We start from the raw sequence: 25,205 nt of genomic DNA, 5'->3' as shown, positions 1-25,205 counted from the left end.
TAGAGGCCCATGGGGACAGCTTGCGTTGAGCTTGCTTCTGCTTATGTATAGATGCAGATTTAGGTTGACATGCAGAGAGAAACGAAACTCTGATTGTCCCTGTCAGGGCTTGTTCTGAGCTGTGGGGCACAAACAGGATTTCTGGGAACCAGTAGGCTATGCGTGGATTGGGCACTCCACAGTTGAAGATGGAAGATGCCCAGGGTCTCACTGGCACTGTGGTTTGCACTGTGTTTACATGATCCATAAGTGGTTTTAAAAAAAAAAAAGTTTTAAAGCAGGGGTGGAGGGTAGGAAGGCAGGAGATCCAGAACCTTAAGGCAAAGACCTAGGGCTCTGCCATTCCCTGACAACATCCCCGATCGGCAGTATGGAGAAAGTGGACAGAGAACAACTTTTCTCCCTGCCTCATAATCCTGGAATTAGAGGACAACTGATGAAGTTGAATAATGGAAGGTTCAGCGCAGGCAAAAGGAAGTCCTTCTTCACAAGACACATGGAAACTATGGAATCTGTTCCTGCAAGAGGCAGGGATGGCCACCAACTCAGGTGGCTTTAAAAGAGGATTAGACGAATTCATGGAGAAGGCTACCAATGACTACGAACCCTGATGGCTATGTTCTACCTCCACTTGTGAGAAACCACAAGAGGGGAGAGTGCTGTTGAGCTCAGGTCCTGCTTGTGGGTTCCCCATGGGCATCTGGTTGGCCACTGTGAGAACAGGATGCTAGACTAGATGGACCACTGGCTTGATTCAGCAGGATCCTCTTATGTTCTCAAACTCATTTCATGAATAGGAGACCCAGTCTATTATTCCCATCATGTTGGGCTTCCGGGTACTTTTTCCACATTTGGCAAGTTAAGGAAGTCTCCAGATATATTTTCCTTCAGACTGCAAAGCCGACTCTCCAGACTGTCTCCCATCTCACCCAAAAAGCAGGCAGCAGCATTGCAGTATAACACCTCACCCTGTGATGCTTCAAAGCTGCTGAGAAAGAAATCTAATCCATTTTTCATTTCCTCTTTGCCCTAGCATTTAAGAGACCTGTGAACTCTTTGACAGATCTGGCTGCTGGTTTACGAGATTCTGCTTTTTTCTCTTCGTCTTAAAATGTCAAGCTTTTGTCCCTTTAGGTGTGAGGGGCAAAACAATTTAATGCTGAATTTGACCACTGAGAGAGCCTGAGGAAAACTGATCCATCTGCAGCTCTCTCCGACATTGTCCCTTTTTTCACCCCGGGGTTGAGAATGACTCCCTCTGCTTCTGAACGTCAAAGAGCAGCAGCTGATGACAGACTAAAAACCAAAGTCTGGAGATCTCGTGGGACACTGTCCTGCTTGACTCAGTCAAAAATCAATCACAACTGAGAGGAGATTAATTAGGCTCTATGGCAGCGCTTCCCCTCTAGTGTTGACAGGCAATGGTTTGGCATTTGCTCACATTATTTGTCAGCTACAGACAAATAGGGACACACTGACTGGCAGCATGATTTAAGATAAGAACATAAGCAGAGCCTGCTGGATTAGGCCAGTGGCCCATCTAGACCAGCATTCTGTCCTCTCAGTGGCTGGGAGTTGTTAGAGACCCCCATTTCCCTTCCAGAGCTACAATTCACAGAGCGGTTTAACAATCAATCCCTCCCAGTGTGGTGTAGTGGTTAAGAGCGGTAGACTCATAATCTGGTGAACTAGGTTCGATTCCCTGCTCTCCACATGCAGCTGCTGGGTGACCTTGGGCCAGTCACACTTCTCTGAAGTCTCTCAGCCCCACTCACCTCACAGAGTGTTTGTTGTGGCGGAGTAAGGGAAAAGGAGATTGTTGGCTGCTTTGAGACTCCTTTGGGTAGTGATAAAGCGGGATATCAAATCCAAACTCTTCTTCTTCTTCCCCCCAGGGAATTCTGGGTTCCTGGAGGCCTCTCATTAGCTACTCTGGTAAGCAAGATGCTAGGCTTGACTAAGTTCTTATGTTCTTGACTCTTCTTATGTTCATGAGAGCAGTTTCTGGGTGTGTGCCCATTGCTCCCTAGGGAAGGGCCGTAGCTCAGCAGTGAATAGGAATGGGGGAGAAATTTAATCCCATTCTTCCAACCTAATTCAAACTTTCCGAAACAGAACACAAACTGAAACATGGCCATCCTTCAAAAATCCACATTTCTCTGAATTTTGCAATGCAGTTCTCCAGCCAAGTCATGTGTACACAAATGCATATCCCAGCATGCATAAAGAATGTATATATTAGTGGAAATAAAATAGGAAAGTGCATTATATGATGGCTAAATTTTGGCAAAAATGTGTACCTTAGGCATAATTGCATTAACACATCTATATTAGGAGAAATCCACATTACATGTTGAGTGATTTTCATGAAGGTTTATTATTATTATTTAACTGCAAGCTGATGTGGATAATTGGATTTAAAACTGGGGGGGCGGGATGAGAAACTAAGAGAAACCCAATCCTGACAGAATCCTAGTGGTAGAGCATCTGTTCTGCATCCAGAAGGTCCAAGGTTCAGTCTCCAGCATCTTCAGGTAGGGCTTGGAATGTCTCTTGTTTGAAATCCTGGAGAACCACTGCCTGTCAGTGCAGGCAGTACTGAGTGAGATGGCTCCATGGTCTGACTCTGTACAAGGCAGCTCCCCATGTTGCCTCTCTTTGCCCACATGACAGGGATAGATAATTAAAGGCAAGTTATAGCCTTGCAGCCGAAACACTAAGGTCAACCTGCATGTTATGTCCAGTGAAGCAGGAACAAGAGAGATCGGTCGCACTAAAACTGAAAATTAAAAGAACAGAGAGGAGAAAATACTAGCAAATCATCATGAGTTTATTTGGAAGGAAGCTTCCTCAGGACATGAGTCGGTTGGCAAAGGTTGCCTATAAATTAGTAATGCTCGAAAAAGGGAGTTTCCTTCAGCTGTGAAATTCCCAAACAACCCAGTCCTGAGAAATAGAGCAAATAGAGATCATTGCTTAGATAGGGAGACCTATGTTTCTTTTTTGAAATGGACCCTGGCAAAATATGATAGCTTCGTTTCTCCATGCAATAGCATAATGGCAAATTCAGGGTCGCTTCGTGATAGTAACAGCCACACTCTCTCCCAAGGTTATATAATCTTGTAAAGTTATGCAATAATTTTATACAATGATAATAATTCTGGATGCAGTACAACAATCAATGCAGATCTCCACATGTTGCCTTCTAACTAAATATACTACAGTGGTACCTCGGGTTACATATGCTTCAGGTTACATACGCTTCAGGTTACACACTCCGCTAACTCAGAAATAGTGCTTCAGGTTAAGAACTTTGCTTCAGGATAAGAACAGAAATCAGGCTCTGGCGGCACAGCAGTAGCAGGAGGCCCCATTAGCTAAAGTGGTGCTTCAGGTTAAGAACAGTTTCAGGTTAAGAATGGACCTCTGGAACGAATTAAGTACTTAACCTGAGGTACCACTGTATTTTCAGTGTACATACATTGACAAATGATTTGGAGTGCTCCAATATATTTTTTCCAAAGTGATTTAGGCCTTGAAGGTCCATTATCTTTAACAGAACTTGCACCCCATTCTCTTGAAACTAAAACATGTTCACTGTTCCTAAATGCATACAGAACGTTACCCTTTCTTGGTGTTCTTCCCACACATCTTCTCCAGGGTAAGCCCAGGAGCCAATCTTCAAGATGACTCACGTCTTTTCACTCTAATAGGCTTCAATCAGCACAAAGGGTGAGAAGACTTGTCAGGGGCTGTAAAGTTTCCTTTTCAAGCTGATTGGGCAGTCAGAGGCAGTAACGCTTCTGAATGCCAGTTGCAGCTGACCACATAAGGGAAGAGAGCGATCTTGCATTTGGGTTTTGCTTGCAGGTTTCCCACAAAGGCATCTGGTTGGCCACTGTGAGAACAGGATGCTGGACAAGCTGGGCTGCTGGCCTGATCCAGCAGGGCTCTTATTATGTTCTTAAAAATGGAAGCCTCTTTCACAGTGAGGGGGGCGGGAAACTTGTGTGAAATAGGATGACGGGTTTTGAAACAGCACAAGGCTTGGCTGGGAAACAGAGCATCCTAGCGTCCATTGCCACTGTGGTACACATTTTGGGTGCTATCTTTCTCCAGGTTTCAGTGCAGACCGACTCTCTAGAGACTGAGCTGGCTAAGATCTCGCTGTTCCTACACAAGTAGTCATAAAGAAACTGCAGTGTGGTCAATTCATTTACCCTGCAAAGTCTTGCTGCTGCTTCAGCTGCTGATACATCAAAACCATCATGTTTGAGTCATGACAAAAATAAGGAGAGACCTCCCCACCCCCCACCTAGTTTATTTAAAGTAGCTGCCGGAGTTGTGGGTTTTTCTCTCCCTGCACTCAGCCTGCTATTGATTTGAAAGCCTTGTGGTTGGCTGTAAATCACTTACTTATAATAGGCAATTTAGTTGCTGCTATGAGACGCATTATGGCGTGATGGCGTTGTTACTGTTAAGGACTCAGCTGGGGGCAAGAATCGCCTCTGAAATCCTCCTCCTCCTTCAAGCAAGGGGCCCTTGCATCATTCAACTACGAACCTGAGTTTTCTGCTGAAACACGCGCCCCTCCCCCATGCATTTAAAGGGCATTCAACACACATTTGAAACACACAGCCTTCCCTGGAGAATTCTGGGAGCTGTGGTTAAGCGCTTAAGACAAGCCTTGCTGAAACAGGCCAATGGCCCGTCTAGTGCAGCATTCTCTTCTCTCAGGGGCCAACCAGATGCCTGTGCAAAACCCACAAGCAGGACTCAAGCACAAGAACACTCTTCCCTTATGTGGTCTCTTGCAACTGGTACACAAAAGCATTACTGCCTCTGGCCAGGGAAGCACAACATAGCCATCATTGGCTAGTCGCCTTATGAGAGCCTTATCCTCTTTCAATTTGTCCAAGTTGGCGGCCATCCCCATCTCCTGTGGCAGTGAGCTCCATATCTTATCTATGCACCGAGTTAAGAAGTTCCAGTTGCCAGCACCCTGCACAAAATACAATTCCCAGGACTCTTTGCGGGAAATTGTGTGTGCACTGGAAGTGCTTTAAATGTATGGGATGGATCTGCCCGAGAGTCTACTCAGCAAGGAGGTCAAACCAATCTTCTCCACTCATCCATGCAACCGCATCCCTTGATTTCAGGGGTGGGGAATTGGATGGTGATCCTCTCCACATTTTCCACGTCAAGTTTGACAGGTCACCATTGGGGACAGTCGGTGGAGCCAGAGTCAATGGCAGGCAGAGGCACACAGTGTCTGGTTGTAGCTAAGAAGGAAGGCAAGTGGGGACAGGCTGAGACTGGTGGGAAAGTGCCCCAGTCCCCAGCCTCCACTGGATGGATGCAAGCTTTATCTTTTGTATAGAAGCCTACACTCCAGCTGCACAAAAAGCAGTGGTTTCTATACACCCACATACATATGCCTCCCGACAAGCAACAGCCTGCTATTTGCTTTTGAATGCTTGTACATTTCACACTGTGCTCTCCAGACTTTGTTAGCTGCATTGAATGCTTTGGACTGAAAAACAGGTTACAAAACCTTCCGTCTGCAAGCAGGATACAAATACACTAAAATCCAGCACTTAGGAAGGGCTGTGGCTCAGTGACAGAGCCCATGCAAGAGAAGGTCTCAGCTTCAATCCTCAGCATCCCAAAGCAGGACTGGGAACACCTCCTTGCCTAAGACAGGCAGGACAGCTGCTACCAGACAACGTGGACAACATTGAGCTAGATGGAAGGGTACAAATATATTGAAACTCATCCTTCAGCAGTCAGGCATTCTGCAAGAGAGGGTGGAAGTTAGAGACACCAGGAGCCGGCTAGAGAGGTTCCCCACCCCTGTTGTGGACAATACCGAGCCAAGTGGTCCAGTGGCCTGATTCGGTATATGTTTTCCTGCCATCTAGGCCAAGTCCTCAGCCACAGGCACAACCCTTCTTACACTGCAGAAAAAGCTGTGCAAGCAGGTGGCGTTTCCAGGTCAGGGGCATCCCATTCCTTGAGATTTCAGGGCCCAAACCTGTGACCAAGGGCAGCTTCCAGTGATGTCATGAGGGCAGGCCCTAGAGATGGAGATTACCGTAATTGGAAGAAGGGCACATCTCATGTAGGATGTACTCTATAAGTTGCAGCCAGCTGCTGCTGGGTTGAATCTTGCAAGCTGCATGCACAGTATTTTTTTTTTTAAAAAAACAATTCTTCTTCATCATTATTACTACTATTAAACGCACTTTTGCCCTCCTGGAGATTTAAGCTCTCCACTAGCAATCTGGAAGGGGCCTGGAGATTTCAGGTCAGACTTGGAGGCCTGGCAACTCTACAAGCAGCATCGCAACCACAGCACGACATGTAATGCTTACACAGCAATGCCTATGTATGACTCGGGCATCTTCCCCCCTCCGCCCTGCCCCACCCACACACTGTAGCAGGAGAAGAAATAAGTATTTCCATTTCTGTGCTAATCTGCAGCAGGATCTGAAAGTCTATTGCAAAACCGAGAGACAGAGAAAGGGAAAGAAAGTGTGTGCTTGTGTGTGCTTGTGTGTGTCTGTGGGCTTCCTCTGTGAATAACACCCAAAAGACACACTTCTGATTCAGAGGAAGTTTTTTCATTCTTTCCCCCCTTCTTTCTCCCTCACCATATATGGTCATATATGTTTTTTGCAATTGAATCAGGTAACCTATCAGCACAAAAGAAACCAGGTCACTCTGAGCAGAAAGGAAAGCCACAGGATATGACTTGAGTGAAGCAAACCAGGCCAGCTGGGAGGAGGTTGGGGCGAGGCCTGCCTTTTATGGTAAAAAAAACCTTTGTTGAAGACCAAAGGTCAGATGCATCCGGCATTGGCCAATAGTCAAATACAAAAAGTGCAGCAATACACAGTTCCCATCGCAGGGCTTGCACAAAGTGGTGCCACCCGATTCAATGCATCAGCCATGTGAGCTGTGCAACGCACCCCTGAACATGTTTCCTTAGAAGCAAACCCTATAGAGTTCAATGGGGCTTATGCATTTTGTGGACACATTAGAGCACCTTCTTTGCATGCAGAAGAGATCCCTGCCTGAATCCCCTGGAGACCCTCTGCCAATGTACTGAGACAGCTTCCCATGTTCCTATGACTGTAGCCTCCACTGGCTATGTCTGTGTATCTGAGGTGTGTATATGTTGTTGTTGTTTAGTTGTTTAGTCGTGTCTGACTCTTCGTGACCCCATGGACTAGAACACGCCAGGCACTCCTGTCTTCCACTGCCTCCCGCAGTTTGGTCAGACTCATGTTTGTAGCTTCGAGTGTGTGTGTGTGTGTGTGTGTGTATACATATATATGGCAGTCTGCAAACAGAACCTGAGTGCAGTGGCACTTTCCTCACTTGGGATCCCCAGCAACTGGAATCAAGGGGCACATTTTTAAAAAGAAAGTACTTCTTCACATAGCAGCACTGTGGGATTCACTCCTGCAAATTCATGGAGGAGAAGTCTATCAGTGGCTACTGACGCAGTGGTTGTGTTTTAATTGTGTTCAAAATGCTGTTGTGTTCAACTCCTGCCTGCAGGCTTCTCACAGCCATCTGGCTGGCCACTGTGAGAACAGAGTGCTAAGCCAATATTGAGAGGCATACTGCCTGTGACATCAGAGCCAACACATCCCCTGTGAATTTTCCTGATCCTCTTTTAAAGTCATCCAAGTTAGCGACCATCACTACCTCCTGTAGGAACAAATTTCAACTGTGTACTGTGTGGAGAAGTACTTTTCTTTGGTCTGCACTGAATCTTCCAACATATAGGTTCACTAGATGGTTTGCTTAGGAATCGAGCCTTAAGTTTGTGGTTTCTTGTGTTGGCCCAGAAGAATATAAGTTCCAAAAAGCCACATTAGGACGATGACTTTGCTAGGTTGACCAAGATGTCACAGAATAATATGCAGCAGCAGCAGCATCATCCTATGCCTTATGTAAGCTTTGGAGTGTTTAGAATTCTACATCAGGCTAGATGGAGAGGAAGAACAGATGAAATATATTGGCTAGTGTTCAAGCAGTGATGGATGGTTTGAGCACCAATCAATTTTCCCCTTCTTCTCTCTCTGCCCCCTGACATTTTTGCCTTCCGTTTGAAAAGAGGGTGGAAAAGCATAGGCCCACATCCACCTGTAAGATACAGTACCACAATTTTGCATGAATGCAGGGCAAAACAATAAAATAAAATAAAATACACAGATTGCTGTATTGTATTCAGCTTCCATAGATTTCCAGCTTTCATTAAAATAAAAGAAATGGCTAAGGGTCTAAATACTAAGTGACTAAATATATGCTGAAAGAGTCCAATTCCTGGACTAGGTTGTGCATTGATGGAAATAAATATCCCACTGCCACCTTGTGGACATTGGGATCATGTTGCGTCAGGGGATCTGTACACATCAAAGCAGCTGTGGTACTACCTAGACTGGATTACTGTGACATGCTCTATGTGGGGCTGCCCGTGAAGATTGTTCAGAATGTGCAGCTGATGCAGGCAAAGAGTTAATGGGAACCAAGTGACAAGACACCTAATTTTGACACCTCCAATTTGTGGCCAGCGTCCATTCAAAATGCTGGTTTTAACTTCGGGCTTGCAGAAAGGCACCACAGGCAGATCCACACCATACATTTAACGTACACCCAATGCAGATTTGAAGCACATGACTCCCCCCCCCCCAAAGAGTTATGGGAACTGTAGTTTGTTAAGGACGCTGGGAACTGTAGCAGCGAGGGGAAAATCATGTGTTCGAAATGTGCCAGTTAATTACGCCTGCATGATTGACAGCATGCAATAGGTGCCTGTAACTCTTGCCCAACATCACATGTCATATTGTGCTAACAGTGGCAATGTATGCATTAGTCAGGTTGAAGCCAGGTAAAAGCATCAAGAAATGCCACCGAGTTTCTTTTTTGGTGCTAGTATGACTGTCCAAGCGCACCCGGGAATCGAACCCGTAATTCACCAGCGCCTTCATGTGTTCTCCCGCTACTCCACGAACGCTCCCATTGGCTACGACGACAAAAGAGGGCGGGACACCTAGAAGGAAGTTCCCGCGAGAGAGAACACATCCCGACCTTCACCTCAACATAGAGAGATTAAAATAGAGAGTCGTCCACCCTTTCCGTTTTTTATCAGAACTTCCGGTCTAGGGTCGAACCCTTTTCCGTTTTAACTCCCAGGACAATGCATAGCGGGGGAAGGGTCACCATAGATATGTGAATAGCAGCCCATGTAGCATCACTCTCGCGAGTACGCTCTACCCACTCTTCCCTTTTTCTATCTCTATGCCAAGTCTGTCGATTTGATGATGCAGTACAGAACGCGGACGGTGGCGATGATGCCAGCCTTAGTAGCCGCCTCTGCGCAAAGCTCGGCGCCCCCTATTGGCCGAGCGATCTGTCAGTCAAACGGCCAGCGGGGCGGTACTTCAAGGGAAGGCCTCCCCAGAGGCCAAGAGTGGCGGCGGTGCTGGCGCTGCCGCGGGAATGAGGAGACTCCGCTGAGGAACATCGGCCGTCCGGGGAGCGTCCACGCCTGAGGAACCGTCGCCGACAAGTGAGGATATTTGCGGGGTGGGGTGTGGGTTTCAAATATGAATAGTAACGAGGGGGCGTGGCCTATATTAATATTAATAAGGGGGCGTGGTACGTGTGACTATCAATAAGGACGTCACTGATTATGAATTGGGGAACCTGAGTATAATTGAGGGTATGTGTGTGTTTTATCTATTATACATGCACACATTATGTTATAGACTATTATAGTTACATAGTATATATTTTGTTTAAATACTGTAAAGAGTTATATATATATAATTATCTCTCTCTGTGTGTAGCAGTATATCACAGAGGCTGGGAATGAAGCATATTTATTTCATTATTAATAATGTTAATCATTAACAATTCATTCATTGTAATTCAAAAGTAACTGAGTGGTTTTAATTATGAATTCATAAATCACCCATTGCAGACAATTGTAGTTCAGAAGTATAGAAATTGTTTAAATGGCTGAATGAATAATGTGAAGATGCATCATGGCTTGCAACCTTCTTTTCCACCAAGTGGTGCTTAAAGTTAACAGTAAATTGCAACACATAGCAGTTGCTGCAACAGTCAGCTTATGAGGTCAAAGGGGGGGGGGGATGTGTTTTGTTTCCTGCACTTGGATCTTGCTCCTTCCTTACTTGGTTAATTTTTTATCCACGTACCAAGATTTGAACCCAGATCCCACCTCTGTATTTGCAGCATTTTGTTGAAAATAAGAGATGAGCAAAGAGAAGTCTATTGATGGCTACTAGGTATTCAGTAGTGTGCTTCTCCCCACCTGATGTTGTATACAACTCAGTCCTACTCACAGTAGACCCACTGAAATTACTGGACATGGCTAACTTAGGGCTATTTATTTGAGTGGATATATTCTGAATTGGACAGAGCTTGTTACAGCTCTAAGCTGAAGCACTTCCTTGTCTGTCTCATTGTCCTGATCTGAATGTCATATGGGAGTGCTGGCTTGATTGCCCTAAACAAGAACAGATTAATGTTCATCTTGTTTGATGACAAAACGTATTTCTGTTGCTCCTGATAATGCATGCATATGTGTGTGTGTGTGTGTGTGTGTGTGTTTCTCTGACAGGTTTAGGTAGCTGCGCTTTGTGAATAATTCATACTTGTTGGGCTTTGATCGTTAATTTGTATTTCCGTCACTGCGGCTCGTTTAATGAAAAGCACTCATGTTTCATACTTGGTTTTTAAAAAGGCTTTCATTTACACTCCTGACCTCAAGAGAGTGGGAGCTTGGGGCGTGTGTGTTTGATGCTGCTGGGAATATTTCTTTCATTATGTCCCAATGGGATTACTCAAAGGAATGAAGAGAGAGCGCTTGAAAGCTTGCAGCTGAAGCATGATTTCCGAAGGCTGATTTATGAAGATGGTATGAAAACAGCCCCTTTGTCGACACAGTCAACTTATTTATTTAACAAAATGTATATCCCACTTGATTGTTTTATACTTTTGTTAACTGCTTTAAAATTCTCTTAAAATGTATCAAAACTATTGACAAAAAACATTCTGCTTCTGGGCCTATGCAAACCAATGATGATAATGATGCTCAGACTGTCATGAGGAGTTCCTACTTTCTACGCACCTTTTGCAGCATGCAGTTACAGGTTTTACATCACTTCCAAAGGAGTGTTTTATGCAATATCAGAGGATTCCTGCATATTCTTTGGGGTGGGTACTTGTGGTCTTTTAGTATAGAATTGCAAGCCAATAGTAGGCAGTCTACAACCTTGTGGCTTCCAGTCTTCCAGGCCTTCTACTGTAACATTTGTCTTTGGGGCATTTTGGAAGGCAAGCAGATTCTTTTCTCAAGTTAGCAGGAGGCAGTGATGGTTACCAACTTGGATGGATCTGAAAGAGGATTAGACAAAATTCATGGAGAATAAGACTATCACTGGCAACTAGCCATTATAGCTATGCTTCCCCCATGGTCAAAGGCAGTAATGCTCTGAATAGCAGTTGCTGGGAACCACAGGAGGGGAGAGGGCTCCTGTGTCTGGGTCTTGTTTGAGGGCTTCGCACAGGCATTTGGTTGGCTGCTGTGAGAGCAGGATGCTGGACTAGATGGGCCATTAAGGCTCTAAGTTGTTGCTCTCTCTCTCTCATGCGCACACACACACACACACACACACACACACACACACCAAGTTGGTCACATACTTCATGCACAATTACTATCCAGCCTTCAGCCCTCATGCTTCCCTGAGCTGTTGGGTCATTTGACGCTTTATAATAGATTTCAGCTTGCAGCCAGGCGTTATTAATTCTTCATGAGCCAAATTGATTGTTTAACCTTATTGTTTTTTCCATTTTGATCAGGACCCTGAAGCCTTTGTGCTTTTGCAAAATGACTTTGAACCGTCTGCTTCTCCCTCCACTACTGCAACTTGGCAGTGCCCCCGTTTCGGTGGTTTTTCTGGTTGTTCCTGAAACACCGCTTGGGACTGGTACCTTCTGAGCCCTGCCGCCATTTTCATGCTTGTCTCTTTCCTTTTCCCTTTCATCATCCTTGCAGGATTCCACCATCTGCTGGAAAAGATGGGGAACGTGGAAAGCAGCAGCCATTACCAGAAGCACCTCTCGAGGTTCCTTCCTGATGAACAAGCCGACATTGATAGCGTCTTCGTTGCCTTATCCGAGTCGGGGGAGGCTGTCGGAGGAAAGGGGGGCAAACCAGCCAAGAAGGGTGTGACTCTGACGATGCTCAAGGCAAGAAACAAAACTTGGTTGACAATTAGCATGCTTAGCCTTATCTGATAATTTTTTGTGTATTTGCAGCACTTTGTGGACATGTTCCTATTGTAATATTTGCAGCAGCCTTGCATAGTGCAGATGACCTTAAACGAATTGCTTAAAGTCAGCTACCGAATTCACAGCAGTGGCAAGATTTGATTCCTTGAGCTTTGTCTCAGTCTCCTGGCCACTCTGCAGTGGAAGGGCTGCAGCTCTATGGTAGAACATCTGCTTTGCATTCAGAAGGTCCCAGGTTCAATCCCCGGCATCTCCAGGTAGGGCTGGGAAAGCACCCCCCTGCCTCTCCTGATACTTTGGAGAGCTGCTGCCAGTCAGTGCAGGCAATACTGAGGTAGATGGAGTTCAAAGTTCTTGGTATAATGCAGATTCCTATATTCCTAAGTGACGCGGGTGGCGCTGTGGGTAAAACCTCAGTGCCTAGGACTTGCCGATCGCATGGTCGGCGGTTCGAATCCCCGCGGGGGGGTGAGCTCCCGTCTTTCGGTCCCAGCTCCTGCCCACCTAGCAGTTCGAAAGCACCCTTAAGTGCAAGTAGATAAATAGGTACCACTTTATAGCGGGAAGGTAAACGGCGTTTCCGTGTGCTGCACTGGTGCTGGCTCGCCAGAGCAGCTTCGTCATGCTGGCCACATGACCCAGAAGTGTCTCTGGACAGCGCTGGCCCCCGGCCTCTTAAGTGAGATGGGCGCACAACCCTAGAGTCAGACACGACTGGCCCGTACAGGCAGGGGTACCTTTACCTTTACCTTATATTCCTAAGATGAGTCAGGGCTTGTAGTGGTGATGTTGTTTTACAGAGGATGCTCCTACACAGAGGTGGAGAACCTGTAGCTTTTCAGATGATGTTGGACTCCCAACTCCCATCAGCCCCAGCTAGCATGTCCAGTAGTTGGTGATAATGGAATACACTGGCTTCCCACCCCTGATATAATGCATTGGTCTCCCAGTAATGAGCTGCAGCACATTGGAGTGGGTTGCATGAGTGATACTGTACTGATTACTTTTAAAGAAATAAGAAATAGAAAAGTGACAGGTGCGGGGGGGAGTTAGGGAGAGGGAGAATAATGTAGGTGGAGTGGTGGTGTAGTTGTTAGAGTGTCAGTCTGGGACCTGGGAGACCAGGGTTCAAATCCCCACTCGGCCATGGAGCTCACTGTGTGACCTTGGTCCAGTCACAGCCTCTCAGCCTAACCTACCTCACAGGGTTGCTGTGGGAATTAAATGAGGAGGGCGAGAACCATGTTCAGCACCTTGAAGGTGGGATATAAATGCAATAAATAAAAAAACAAATAGCCATCTGGCTTTCTTCAAGTTGAGCCACTGCAGCTTCTTCCCTGTCCTGCAAATCCTGGGAATTATTTTGCATTGACTGTTAATCCAGCATGCCTGGAGTATATGTTGCTTTGTGGCTTGCTGTCCTTTGGGAAGAGAGTGGGATAGAAATTTAACATGCAAATAATTAAAAAGTGTAGTCGCTGCAGCCTGAGAATCATAGAATTGTAGAGTTGGAAGGGACCTGGAGGATCATCTATTCAGGAATATGCAGCTATGGGGATCGAACCTGCGACTTTGGTGTTATCAGCACCATGCTCTAACCAACTGAGCTATCCAGAAAGGAGCCTGGGAAACAGTTTTATACCAGATCAAACTGTGACTCAGTCTGGCTCAGAATGCTGGGTGGGAAGCCTGTTCCCAAGCCGGTTAAGAGCTGATTTCCAGAGGTAGAAATCCAAAATGTGAAAGTATCCCTGGCATGCTGAATGTGTAATGAGCGGCTGGCTTCTTCCTTTTGCCTGTTGGCCCAAACAAAGAGACATACAGCGAGGGGAGCCAGAGGAGAGATGGCCCTTCCTTGGCATCAGGATGCATTGCATTTGGTGCAGAGTGAGCTCCTGCCACTTTGGAGACTGCTTGTTTCTTCTGGATGGCTGAACTTCCCTGTTGCGTTTCCGTCTATCTCTAGGCCCACGTCAAGGAGGCCCTCCCTGAATCAATGGTCGTCCGGCTGTACAATGGGATGAAGAGCATCTCTCCGTCTGAGAAGTCTCCTGGGTCCAACGGGCAGGTGGGGAAGGAGCAGTTTGTCATTTTCATGTCGGCAGTCTTCAAAGGCAACGCCGAGGAAAAGAAAGGCATCGTCATGAAAATGATATCGAACACGGACAGCACCGTGAAGGGAAGTCAGATCATTGAGGTAAGAAGAGAAAAAACCCAGTGTGTTCCATTTGCCTGTAAGAGAGAGGAAGAGGGACTGGAGCAGAAATGGGGCAAGGTGATGGATGTGGGAACCAAGACTGGGAAGCCAGGAATCAATACCTAGAAGCCAGGAATTGTCTGCAAATTTAGCGAAAGGAAAGGAAGGCAGATGCTCAGCCACTGCTGTCTTTCTCCAGTGCCAGATACAGAAGCTGTAGTTATTCGTATCGTACTAGTCCCTGTTAGTATCCTTTTCTAAGTATTAATTTCTGCCCTCGTTAGGAGGTCTGTTCCTTTTTTGTGTGTACATACATTTAAACACTCCACGTAGGAAAACAAAATTAAACTCTTGAAGTTTGCAGAGGATCTGGTTGGCTCTGTGGTTCACGTCCTGAGCTACAGGAAGATGCTGAAGGGCTGGAACTTGAAGAATGTGCAGAATTCAACCACAGGAACAAAAGCTTTGGCGTCTCAGTTAGTGTCGGAGTTGAAATCGGCAGGTGAGTGGCGGAATGTCCATTTTTGCTTTGGTTTAGCCGTAGGCCCTGGCAATGGTTGGTGGCCATTGTGAGCTCCATAGGGTTTGTGGCTTGGGAGACAGAGAGGCGCAGAGAGCTGCATTTGGCTCTTGGGCATGAGGTTTCCTGCCTCTGGAATACAACATAGCTACTAATAGACCTTTCCTCCTCTGTCCATTACTCCTAATCCATTTAAAAGCCCTTGGATCCAGTGGTCAGGTTTGGCAGTGGTTTCCTGGTGCTACTTACCTCTAACTTTTGTTTCTTGCTGCAGATGGGAAGAGGCTTGAGGGTGGTCAGGCGCTGGATGCTGTCTGTGACGAAAGCAGCATTGAGGATTGGGTCTTCCGGGTTCCACAGGTCTCCGCTTTCCTCACTGTGGCCGTCCAGCAGGGGCTGCTCATCCTGCACTCCCTCCCGGACCAAGAGCAAGAGACCTTCCCTTTGCTTCCAGAGTGCCAGGGGGTCAGAGGCAGCCGCTTCGTCAGCCTCCTCAACATCCCGTCCGTCACCTACATCAACTCTCACCTGCCTTCCGAGCTCCAGCACAAATGGAGGCTCCTCTTTGCCTCCCAGGTTCATGGTGAGAGCTTTACGCAGCTGTGCGGGCACATTGTCAACCAGGGGCCCTGCGTGCTGGTTCTGAAGGACACGGATGGCTACGTCTTTGGTGGTTTTTCGTCGTGTTCCTGGGTGGTTAAACCACAGTTTCAAGGTAAGAATGCCCGTAGACCCAACGTCTTTCAGCCTATAGCTCACATTTCACAAAATCTCAACCCTGCTCCTCTGGCAGGTGCTATGGGGCAAGGCTCTGTGTACATCCTGTTTAAAAAGTATTGTCTAAAAAATTCTGTATCTAGACAACCCAAATTCTTTGCCAACAAAAGCAGGATCATTTGTATAAATTGGGCAAAGTGTGCAATTTACCATATTTCCATGGCTCCTGGAAATCTCATTCTCCCACTATTCTTCAGAGATTTTAGCTGGCTTTCCCTTCGCTGGGCAGGAGGGTTGGTGCTGGTTCCTGCCAGAACGCTGCCTTCCCTGCTGAGGTTGCCTATCAGGGGCCGTGTTCCAGGGGCAAAAGTGGAACAATGCATGCAAATTTTACTTTTGCACAGTAGGATGGTTCTTCCACAACCCTCTCTGTCCTTCATAGAGGCAAGCAAGAAGCTTTGTTAGAGTTCAAGCACATGTTTTTGTTTAGCAGGGCCTGTGAGGGACATGGCCCATGGAGAGTGGGTGTGGCCTGTTGAGAGTCCCAAAGGCCGGAGAGAGGGACCTGGAGGGCCACATGTTCTCCCTGTGCCTGATGCGCCTCTCCCCTTTCTCTCTTTCAAGCCTGTCTTCACTGACAAGACAAATGTGAACTTCTGGGGAAGATGAAATTTTGCACCCAACACCACATTTTGCCTGGGGTCTTCCCACTGACTCTCCCAGTTTAAGTCCCTATTGGTTTTAGTGAGTTGGAGACCCAGGCAGGTGTGCACAGAATTGCAGACTTTGCAGATTTATTTATTTATTTTAAATGTGCATGCTGTCAAAATGACTTGCTACTGTTTTCCCACTAGATGGCGACCCTGCCGTTGCTTTTGATTCTGCTGAGATTAGAACTAACTCTCTTTAAGGTGGAGAGTATTCTCAGGACAGATCAAAACGCCTAGGACGTAGAGCAAATGTGTTATTCCGGGAAGAAGCTGTAGCTTTGCATGCAGAAGGTCAAGGGTTCATTTCCTGACATCTCCAGGCAGGACTGGGAGACACCCCCGTCTGAAAAATGCAGGCCTCTGGATGCCAGCTGCTGGCAGCCACAGATGGGGAGAGTGCTGTTGCTCAGATGGCCTCCTTGTGAGCTTCCCAGAGGCATCTGCTGACCGCTGTTAGGAGAAGATGCTGGACTAGATGGGCATTTGGCCTGATCAAGCAGGCTCTCGTCAGGAAACCTTGGAGAGCCACCAGGGCTGTCTTAAGCATATGCAACGCCGGGGTGCAAAGGTCCGCCCGGCGCCGCCCCCCCCAAGGTTGCCCAGTCCTAGGCGCGCAGGAGGACGGAGCTGGCCGTCCACCTCAGCGTCTCGCTGGCTCAGTCACCCCCAAACTCACGGCGCAGAGCTGCCCGCAGCAGAAGCGCCTGCTGTGGTGCTCTGACCAATGCACAGGCTCTTCTCTGGACTCAACTCTTGGGCCCCGGACTCTTGGCCTGGCGCCCCTGAGAACCTGGCACCCAGGTGCCCCGCACCCCTAGCACCTATGGGTAAGACGGCCCTGAGAGCCACTGCCGCTCAGTGCAGAGGATATTGTGCTAGATGTATTGATAGTCTGTCTTGACATAAGGCAGGCTCCTTTGTTCCAGTGCATCTCTCCTGCCTCTGCCTCACCAGACCTCCATGCAGGGTGTAAAGAGGGTTCTTTAATACTGGCTGCCCTGCAGGCGACAGGCGAAAATTAGCAGTAGAAGCGGTGGGGTTATGAGGTGCCATATCTAATGCAGGGGCCAGTAGGAGACCCTTGTCTGCTTCAAAAACTTTGGTTCCAGGCCAATCAGGGCTTTACGTGTCAGTTTAAGCACCATAAATTGGGCCAGGAAGACAACTGGTAACAAGTGCTGGCATTTCAAAATTTATTTGTGCATTTAAATAAAAGATCTCGGGTTCAATCCCTGGCATCTCCAGGCAGGACTGGGAGTATTCTCTGTCTGAAACTCTAGAGAGCCGCTGCTGCCAGCCAGTGTCAATGATACTGAGCTAGATGGACCAAGTGTCTGACTCGGTGTAAGGCAGGTTTCTCTGTTCTGTGTCCCTAGATTGCCTTCCTTTCTGTTCCTTGCTATTTGGTCTGTGCTCCTTCTTCCTTCCACTGTCACTTTACAGGCAACAACGGATGCTTTCTGTTCTCTGTTTCCCCCTCGCTTGAGGTCTTCACTTACACCGGCTACAACGACCACTACATGTACCTGAATCATGGGCAGCAGACAATGCCGAATGGCCTTGTAAGTACAAAACGGTTGCAGGATAAAGCCTTGTCTTGTAATACAGCACTTTCAGTCACCCTGGGGAATCTAGTCCTCTTCTGCAGTGCGACTGTGAGGGTCAGTTTTTGCTGGATCACACCACTTGAAGATTGTGGGTTGGGCAGATTGTGTGCTTGATCTGCTTGTCCAGATTTTGTGTGTTTGTGTGTGTGTGCATGTGCGTGGTTGGCCAGATGGCCTTTGCTGAGCATCTGACCGAAAGCCTATATTTATTTAGTTGAGCTTTTATTTTATTTTTTCACAGGGCAAAATACAGAGAACAAGGGAAGCTAGATGATTCCAGAATTACAAATTCTTAACATAAAAAACGATGAAATGTAGGCAACCATTAAAAAAGAAGAAGCAAGGGATGCATACGTTGAAAGGATAGAAATACAAAAAAGGTTATTGTAAAAAATAAAAGTTCAGCAGAGGAAAGCCTGTTGGGAGTTTTCTCCCCAAATCCTATTGAATAGGAAGACGTGTTCTTCATTGCTTCGTCTTTGTCAGTATTTTCTTCTTAGGTATTCCTCTTCAGTGTGTAGTTTGACTTAAAAACGGTGGGGTGCTTGATGTAAGTGAAACTGATTTGTACTTGTATTCTGTCTTGCTATTTCTGTATTAAATAGCCTATGGCTTTGAACAACAAAGAAAGGTACTGTTTCGCAGGTGTGATGATGGCTGTTAGCTTAGATCATTGTGGAAGGGGGTTAGATAAATTCATGGAGGTAGCAAGACCTGTAAAGTCATGGTTGCTATCCAGGACCTCCCTGTGCAGAGGTAATGTGCCACCAGTTCTTGAGGACTAGTAGCATGGATGTGCCTTCATGCCCTGCTTATGGGATTCTCTGAGGCACCTGATGATTGAGCACTGCAAGAAGCAGGTTGTGTGAGCTGTGTAGCACTTTCGTCTGACCCAGCAAGGCCCATTTTAGATGGGTCGGGTGTTGTTGGGGCTGGCACGCCTGCCTCTGGGTGGATTGCCATAGCATGTCCTTCCAGCCCCACCCAACACTGATAGGGTCATTCAGTTAAGGAGCAGACTGCATGCTGCAGTGCGTCGGCCGAACCCCTTTGTTCTTCCTTCCCAGGGCATGGGTGGACAACATGAATACTTCGGCCTGTGGATCGACAGCAACTATGGGAAGGGCCACAGCAAAGCCAAGCCCAGATGCACCACGTACAACAGCCCTCAGCTGTCGGCCAAGGAGAACTTCACATTGGACGCCATGGAGGTTTGGGCGGTGGGAGACCTCCCGGAAAGTGCCACTGTAAGTGACTGTATCTCTAGCTAAACAATAACCTCGAGGTAGCTGGGCAGTGGGTCAGTGGCCCCCTGAAACTCATGCATGAACTCTGCGTGAAAACAGCTTGCAAATTTCCATCCCTAAGGGATGTTGCACTGGAGGGTGGAAACCTTCAGGAAGTCCAGGCATGGCATTGTGCTGTGTAAATGGCACCCAACAGGCTATCAGTGCTAGTCTCCTGTTTGAGGAAAGGAGGTTGAGTGGACAGGCAGCTATGATGTCCGCAGCCCCCCAACTCCTTTGAGTCACTCAGTCCGCAGACGGGTGATCAGTATTGTGATGTGTCATGTATTCTTGTTTGTGTCATGTCCTCTTGGATAACAAAAGCATATTTATTGAGGCCACAGTGGGCTGCTGTGCATGGTTGTACATTTCTTTTGGGCTGGAGGGCCACAAGATGTGTTTCCCCTTAAAGGGGTGTGTGGCTTCTGGATGCCAGCACTTTTCTATGATAGCACCGTGCATGTATGAAAAGGCTAAAGGCAAAAGAAAACTTAGGTTCAGTGCTAACACCAGTGACAAGTCTAATTGCCAAACAACAATCAAAACAGCAGCAAGAGCCATTGCAGAGACGGGTACACCCACTTCCAAAGCAAGACTAGAGTTAATCGTCCGTTAATGGCATTTTCATACTGCTTTCCTGGCACAGAAAAGCTGCTAAGTTTCTTGGCAACAATACCATGGTGGGTGTGGGTGCATGTGCTGTTTTTTTTGTTTTTCTTCCCTTCCTTCCCCCAGCGGTGCCCCAAGGGTTCCTCTTAGCGATCAGAGATCACGCTCTGACATGGGTCCCCTTCTGCAGTCGTTTCAGGAAGCTCCGTGACCTTACCCAACCTGTTTGACTGGACCAACAAAGCAGGCTGGCAAGTGGGCGGGGGCCGCAGAACCTGTCCTGCTGTTTGCAGAGGGATGGCTGGGGGGGGGGGAGCTGCACAGGGAAGCAATAACAACTTCCTTCTAACGCAGACGTGACATGAAAATGAAAGGGCCCCAGGATGGGTTGACCGTGACCTCTTCCCTTTCTTGAATTCCTATTTTGTTTGGTGTTCCAACCTGCCTTCTGGGTTTTGATTTAGGGCACGGGGCCGAAGAGCATCCTGGACGCAGACCCCGAGGCCCAGGCTTTGCTGGAGATGATCGGGAAGGGCCGGAAGAGCGATGGGTTGCGGGATCCGGCCGATGGCGACGGGGGCGACAACTGAAAACAAGGCCTGGAAGCTCTTGCCTGATGCTTTGTGCAGAGCAGTCTCTGATCTCTCTCCAACACCACATGTGAAAACTCGATAACACAAACCGCTCAAGTGTAATGTGTTTTCCTAGAGTTGCATGTTGTCTGGTTAGGAGACAAATCCTTTGCGTAGCGGGATGGTTTGTCTGTGGCGGGCAGATGGGGTGATTGCATGCTTTAGGTAGTTCTTAATAATCAAGGGTATTGCTGAATATAAATGAAGACAGGTCCACGCCCCTCCCCCTCCTTTGGATCAGTGTTAGCATCCACTATTTAGTCACACATTTCGCCTGTGAGCAGCTCAAGGGAGTTTTCGAGAATCCTGTTGGGAAACAGTTTCCTGAACGAATTTCAGCTTCTTTGCTCAAGAGGGCCTTTGCTAATCATGTTGAAGCAAGTTTTGTTGGTTCAACCCAGTGTTGAACATTCACAGACCCTGCCTTAGGAAACCCACATTTTGAATGTTGTAAAGGCAGTAGCCAGAGAACTGAGCACTTGATTGATGCTGCTTTTAGTCTCAGACTGCTGTCCCGGACACCGTTCACATAAGTGTATAGGACTGAGAACCAAGTCAGATTTCCAGGGTGGTTCAGGCACAGGCCAGTGTTGGGAGTGCAAGCGAAAGACCACCTCCCTGGTGAATTTCTGGGTGTGTATGGCATCACTATAGCAGACCCTTTAAGACGCATGAGATTGGGCTGATCCTTGAGCTGCTGGCGGCAAGTTGCAGGTTAACCGGATCAGCACCAATCAATGCTAAATCATGCGATGAAGCAGTGGATACAGCCTGCCAGTCGGGGCGCCAGTCTGAAGGATGAAACGTTGGTTGCAGCCAAACTTAGCAATGTCTGAAACCCAAAGACCCAGTTTTCTTTGCTAGGTTTTGTCGAGAAATGACCTCAAGTCCTCAATTTAAGGCCTACTTCAGGATTCAGTCTAGGGAATTATAAAGGGGTATGAAGACGGGGCTCTACCTTGGATTTTCATGCGACTGTCAGCTTTGCAAATCTGCACCTCTATGCAACACAAACCACACAGCAAATAAGATGATAGCATCTGAAACATAAGCTGCAAACTTTAGAGCTACTCAGGACTTCTTATCATGCTCCGAAAAGTAAGTGTGTGTGTGAAAAAGTTGTTTGACGAGGCTTGGTATTCAAAACAGTGTCCTTAGCTCCCCACACCTCTCTTTTTTTTAAGTCTTAAGGTAGTGAACTTTTGAGTAGAAAATTAAGTATGCAAAGCAAGGAATCTAAAACTGACATTCCCCTTGCAAGTGTGAAAAACAAGTATTAGCTTCCACTATAGTTCCACTTGAGCCTCGCAGATTACTGAAAGGTGGGGAATAACAATAAAATAAAAGTGGTCTATAGAGGTAAACAGTATGTTAGAAATTGAAGTGTCCTTTGGCTTGTTGACGTATTTGATCAAGTTGCAAAGGCATAATTTCCACAGTAGCTGGATCTCTTCTGGTCTTCTGAGTGAACAGATCCAGCTTCTGAGTGCATCTTTTATGTATACTATTCTGACTTGGTGACATCATGTTTAAGGTCTGTAACCTTAGAAGGAACCATTTTGTTCCACCAGCTTTGTTGCAATAAATCTACAAGATTCATAGGGGTGTTTCTTGTTTGGCAGCTATACTTTGATAGCAAATCCTTCCATGTTGCCTTATAGCCATATAGCCTCAAATCTTGCTACACCCTTACTTGGGAGTCTTGTCTGATTGAATTCAGTGGGGCTTCTACCTAAAAATGCTTAGGGACAGGCCGCAGATCAGAAATTAAATCATGTTCACAGTCATGTTTCTTTCTGTAGAATAGTGTTTATGAGACAAGGCAAGAGAAGCTTGAAATGGAAAATCTGCATGTTAATCTGAAAGAGCTACTTCTGTCCTGATTGATGGTTTATCTGTGTAGACGGATGCTGTGTCTCGCTGTGTATCCAACCTATGGTAGCTAGCTGTTTATATCCTAGTCTCTTTTTCATAGGGGCAATAGGAAGCTGCCTTATACAGAGTCAAGCTCCATTCCTCCTTCCTGTCCCAGAGCTGCAATTCTCAGAGTCGATAACAATCAGTCTCTCTTCACAGGGAATTCTGTGAATTGTAGGCCTGTGAGGGGAATGGGGTGTGTGTCTCCTAAACAACTCTTTGTTTAAGGTGGTATCGCAGGATTTTAAAATGTATGGTGTTTATGTGGCTCAAGTGCCTCTCCTGCTGCTGGAACCAGCCTCCCCTCAAAAGCAGAGAGGAGGAAGATCGAAAGAGAGGCCTGCCAGAGGATGGTTTTCACTTGATCCCCTCCTTTGGGAGAGATGGACTTTAGCTGAGGGGTAGAATATGTGTTTTGTAGGCAGAAAGGCTGAAGCGTGATCCCAGGCAGCTCTGGCTAGCAGGATCACGTAGATGCTGGTAGAAAACACCCGTCCTCAAGAGAGAACTTTAAATACCCTGCTCAGTCACAGCTGGCAGTGCCAGGCTAGATGGATCAATTTGTCTGACTCTGCACACGACAGCTTAAGATGTAAGGTTTTTCTAGCAGATATTGATCAGTGTAAGGCAGCAGAAACTAACCTGTGGCCTTCCAAATATTGAGCTCCCATTAGCACCAGCCAGGATGGTCCAGCCGTCAGGGGGAATCACCAATGCCAACTGGGAGGCCACAGGTTAGCCACCCCTGGGGTAAAGGAAGCAAGTGTGCTGAAGGAGGTCACCAAGCTGATTGCATTTCCTGGGGTGGGAACATAAAAAGCCTGCTGGATCAGGCCAAGGGCCCACCTAGTTGAGCATCCTGTTCTCCCAAGCAGCTGCCCGTGGGAAACCCTCAAGCAGGGCAGGAGTGCAAGATTCTCTGTCCACTGCAATTCGCAGTAGCTGGAATTCAGAGGCATAGACTGACAGCGAAGGTAGTTACACCCTTGTCCCTGTGGACCAGGAAGCTGGATGGAGGAAAATCAAGCAAAGCACTGCTCAGCACAAGGGAACTGGGCCATAGCAGATGTTTTATAACCCTTTGCAACTCCGTCAGGCATAGAAAGCCATGGACAAAGGTGGGTGTGGCCCTGGTTTTTCCGTTTGATCTTGTTCCAGCCAACTGGAAGAATTGTAGACGTTTCCATCTTCTTTAGCTGGCATTTTTTCTCCAGGGTGATGGCTGTGAGCTTGCTTTGAGCACATCCTTTTGTCTTTCCTCTTTTTAAAATATAATGGCGGGGTTCGAATCCCCGCAGCGGGGTGCGCTCCCGTTGCTCGGTCCCAGCGCCTGCCAACCTAGCAGTTCAAAAGCACCTCCAGGTGCAAGTAGATAAATAGGGACCGCTTACTGGCGGGAAGGTAAACGGCGTTTCCGTGTGCTGCACTGGCTTGCCAGATGCGGCTTTGTCACGCTGGCCACGTGACCCGGAAGTGTCTCCGGACAGCGCTGGCCCCCGGCCTATAGAGTGAGATGGGCGCACAACCCTAGAGTCTGTCAAGACTGGCCCGTACGGGCAGAGGTACCTTTACCTTTTATATATTCACAGAGGCCAAAATTGTGGCATAGATCAGGCAATAGATAGCATGCGTAGGAAATGCAGCTGGGCAACACATCTAACACTTGGAATACAGCTTCAAGCAAAGGGAGATGTTCCATGCTGGAAGAAGAGAACCTATCCAGGCCAGAGACCAGCATAGAAGAGTTTGTTCCTGTTCATTATGCTATTTCTTTCCCTTTTGTTTTCTTTTTAACACCTTTTGAGTGGTTTTATAATAATGCACGTCCAGTCGCATGTACCAAATTAATTGCAACAAATAAAATGTTCCAGTTCTTTTCTATAACTCTGCAGCTTCTTCAGTTAAGGTTTTTATTTGAGTCTGTTTCAGCCACTGGGACTGAGGTTTGTTATCTTTGAATGTGTCCCTTCCCACTTCTGTATGGCCCTCAGAACCCTCTGTGGACCAAAACCCCTCCTTTCCCTTGCCATGCCCCCTCTTTGAGTGCTTTTGCCTGTCTGGAATATGCCCTTGACCTGCCATAATGCCTCTTGCTTGCCTGGATGGTGGCTACAGAGGGGTGAGTGTGTGTCTGTAGAAACCACTGACTCCTGCGTCATTGGAATGTCCAAAGGCAAGACTCAGCTAGCCTACTGTGCAAAGTGCTCCACCTACTTTTGCCTCTGACCCCACCCACCCCTGGCATATAGCCCTACAAGAAGAATGGGCAGGACCCTTGGGATTAAATGGTCTCACCCACCTATTTCTTGTTCCTAGCCATTGCCTAGTACAAGGGACCATTCTTAACGTAGGACGATGTTTCTGTTGTTTTTAAGCTTTTCTGGATTTCTTTTTCTAAAAGAAACGTTGTGGGGCGTTGGATCGGTCCCCTTTGTGAAAGAGCCACAGGAACATTTTGCTGCATTTTGGAATTGGGGTGGAAGGAAATGGCTGAGCATGGTGTGTGTGTGTGTTGGGGACCATCCCTATCTGTCTTATCCTCCTTCCCTTTACAGATATCCACCTGCCAGTTGCCTCCCACAATGATCTACCCTAGCAAAAGGCGATTGTGTGGGGAGGAATCAGATGTGCCTTTGAAAGCATCAGATGCTTTCCAGCTATTTAGTTCTTCTGT

The 25,205-nt window shown here is 47.1% G+C and overlaps 1 protein-coding gene across 4 annotated transcripts; it reads left to right on the top strand.

Moving 5' to 3' along the window:
• Positions 1–9,410: 9,410 nt before the first annotated feature.
• MEAK7 (MTOR associated protein MEAK7) lies at positions 9,411–24,415 on the top strand. Of its 4 annotated transcripts, none has more exons than XM_028740095.2 (8): positions 9,411–9,583; positions 12,101–12,294; positions 14,303–14,533; positions 14,867–15,035; positions 15,328–15,768; positions 17,924–18,042; positions 19,155–19,334; positions 20,447–24,415. In XM_028740095.2, the coding sequence occupies exons 2-8, from the start codon at positions 12,124–12,126 to the stop codon at positions 20,570–20,572; spliced, it is 1,437 nt and encodes a 478-aa protein (XP_028595928.2). In that variant the 5' UTR covers positions 9,411–9,583; positions 12,101–12,123; the 3' UTR covers positions 20,573–24,415. The 4 variants fall into 4 exon arrangements, with proteins under 4 accessions (XP_028595928.2, XP_028595926.2, XP_077787681.1 ...); XM_028740093.2 differs by lacking the exon at positions 9,411–9,583 and adding an exon at positions 9,712–9,736; XM_077931555.1 differs by lacking the exon at positions 9,411–9,583 and adding an exon at positions 11,152–11,256.
• Positions 24,416–25,205: the final 790 nt, after the last annotated feature.

The sequence above is a fragment of the Podarcis muralis genome, chromosome 7 (genome assembly GCF_964188315.1).
Source record: "Podarcis muralis chromosome 7, rPodMur119.hap1.1, whole genome shotgun sequence".
Lineage (NCBI taxonomy): Eukaryota > Metazoa > Chordata > Lepidosauria > Squamata > Lacertidae > Podarcis > Podarcis muralis.
This window is presented reverse-complemented; position numbering and strand designations above follow the sequence as displayed.

Coding starts and splice junctions, on each gene's coding strand:
- MEAK7 (XM_077931555.1), top strand. CDS start 11,181: ATGCAGTTACAGGTTTTACATCACTTCCAAAGGAGTGTTTTATGCAAT. Junction 18,043..19,154: donor AGACAATGCCGAATGGCCTT/GTAAGTACAAAA, acceptor CTTCCTTCCCAG/GGCATGGGTGGACAACATGA. Junction 19,335..20,446: donor ACCTCCCGGAAAGTGCCACT/GTAAGTGACTGT, acceptor GTTTTGATTTAG/GGCACGGGGCCGAAGAGCAT.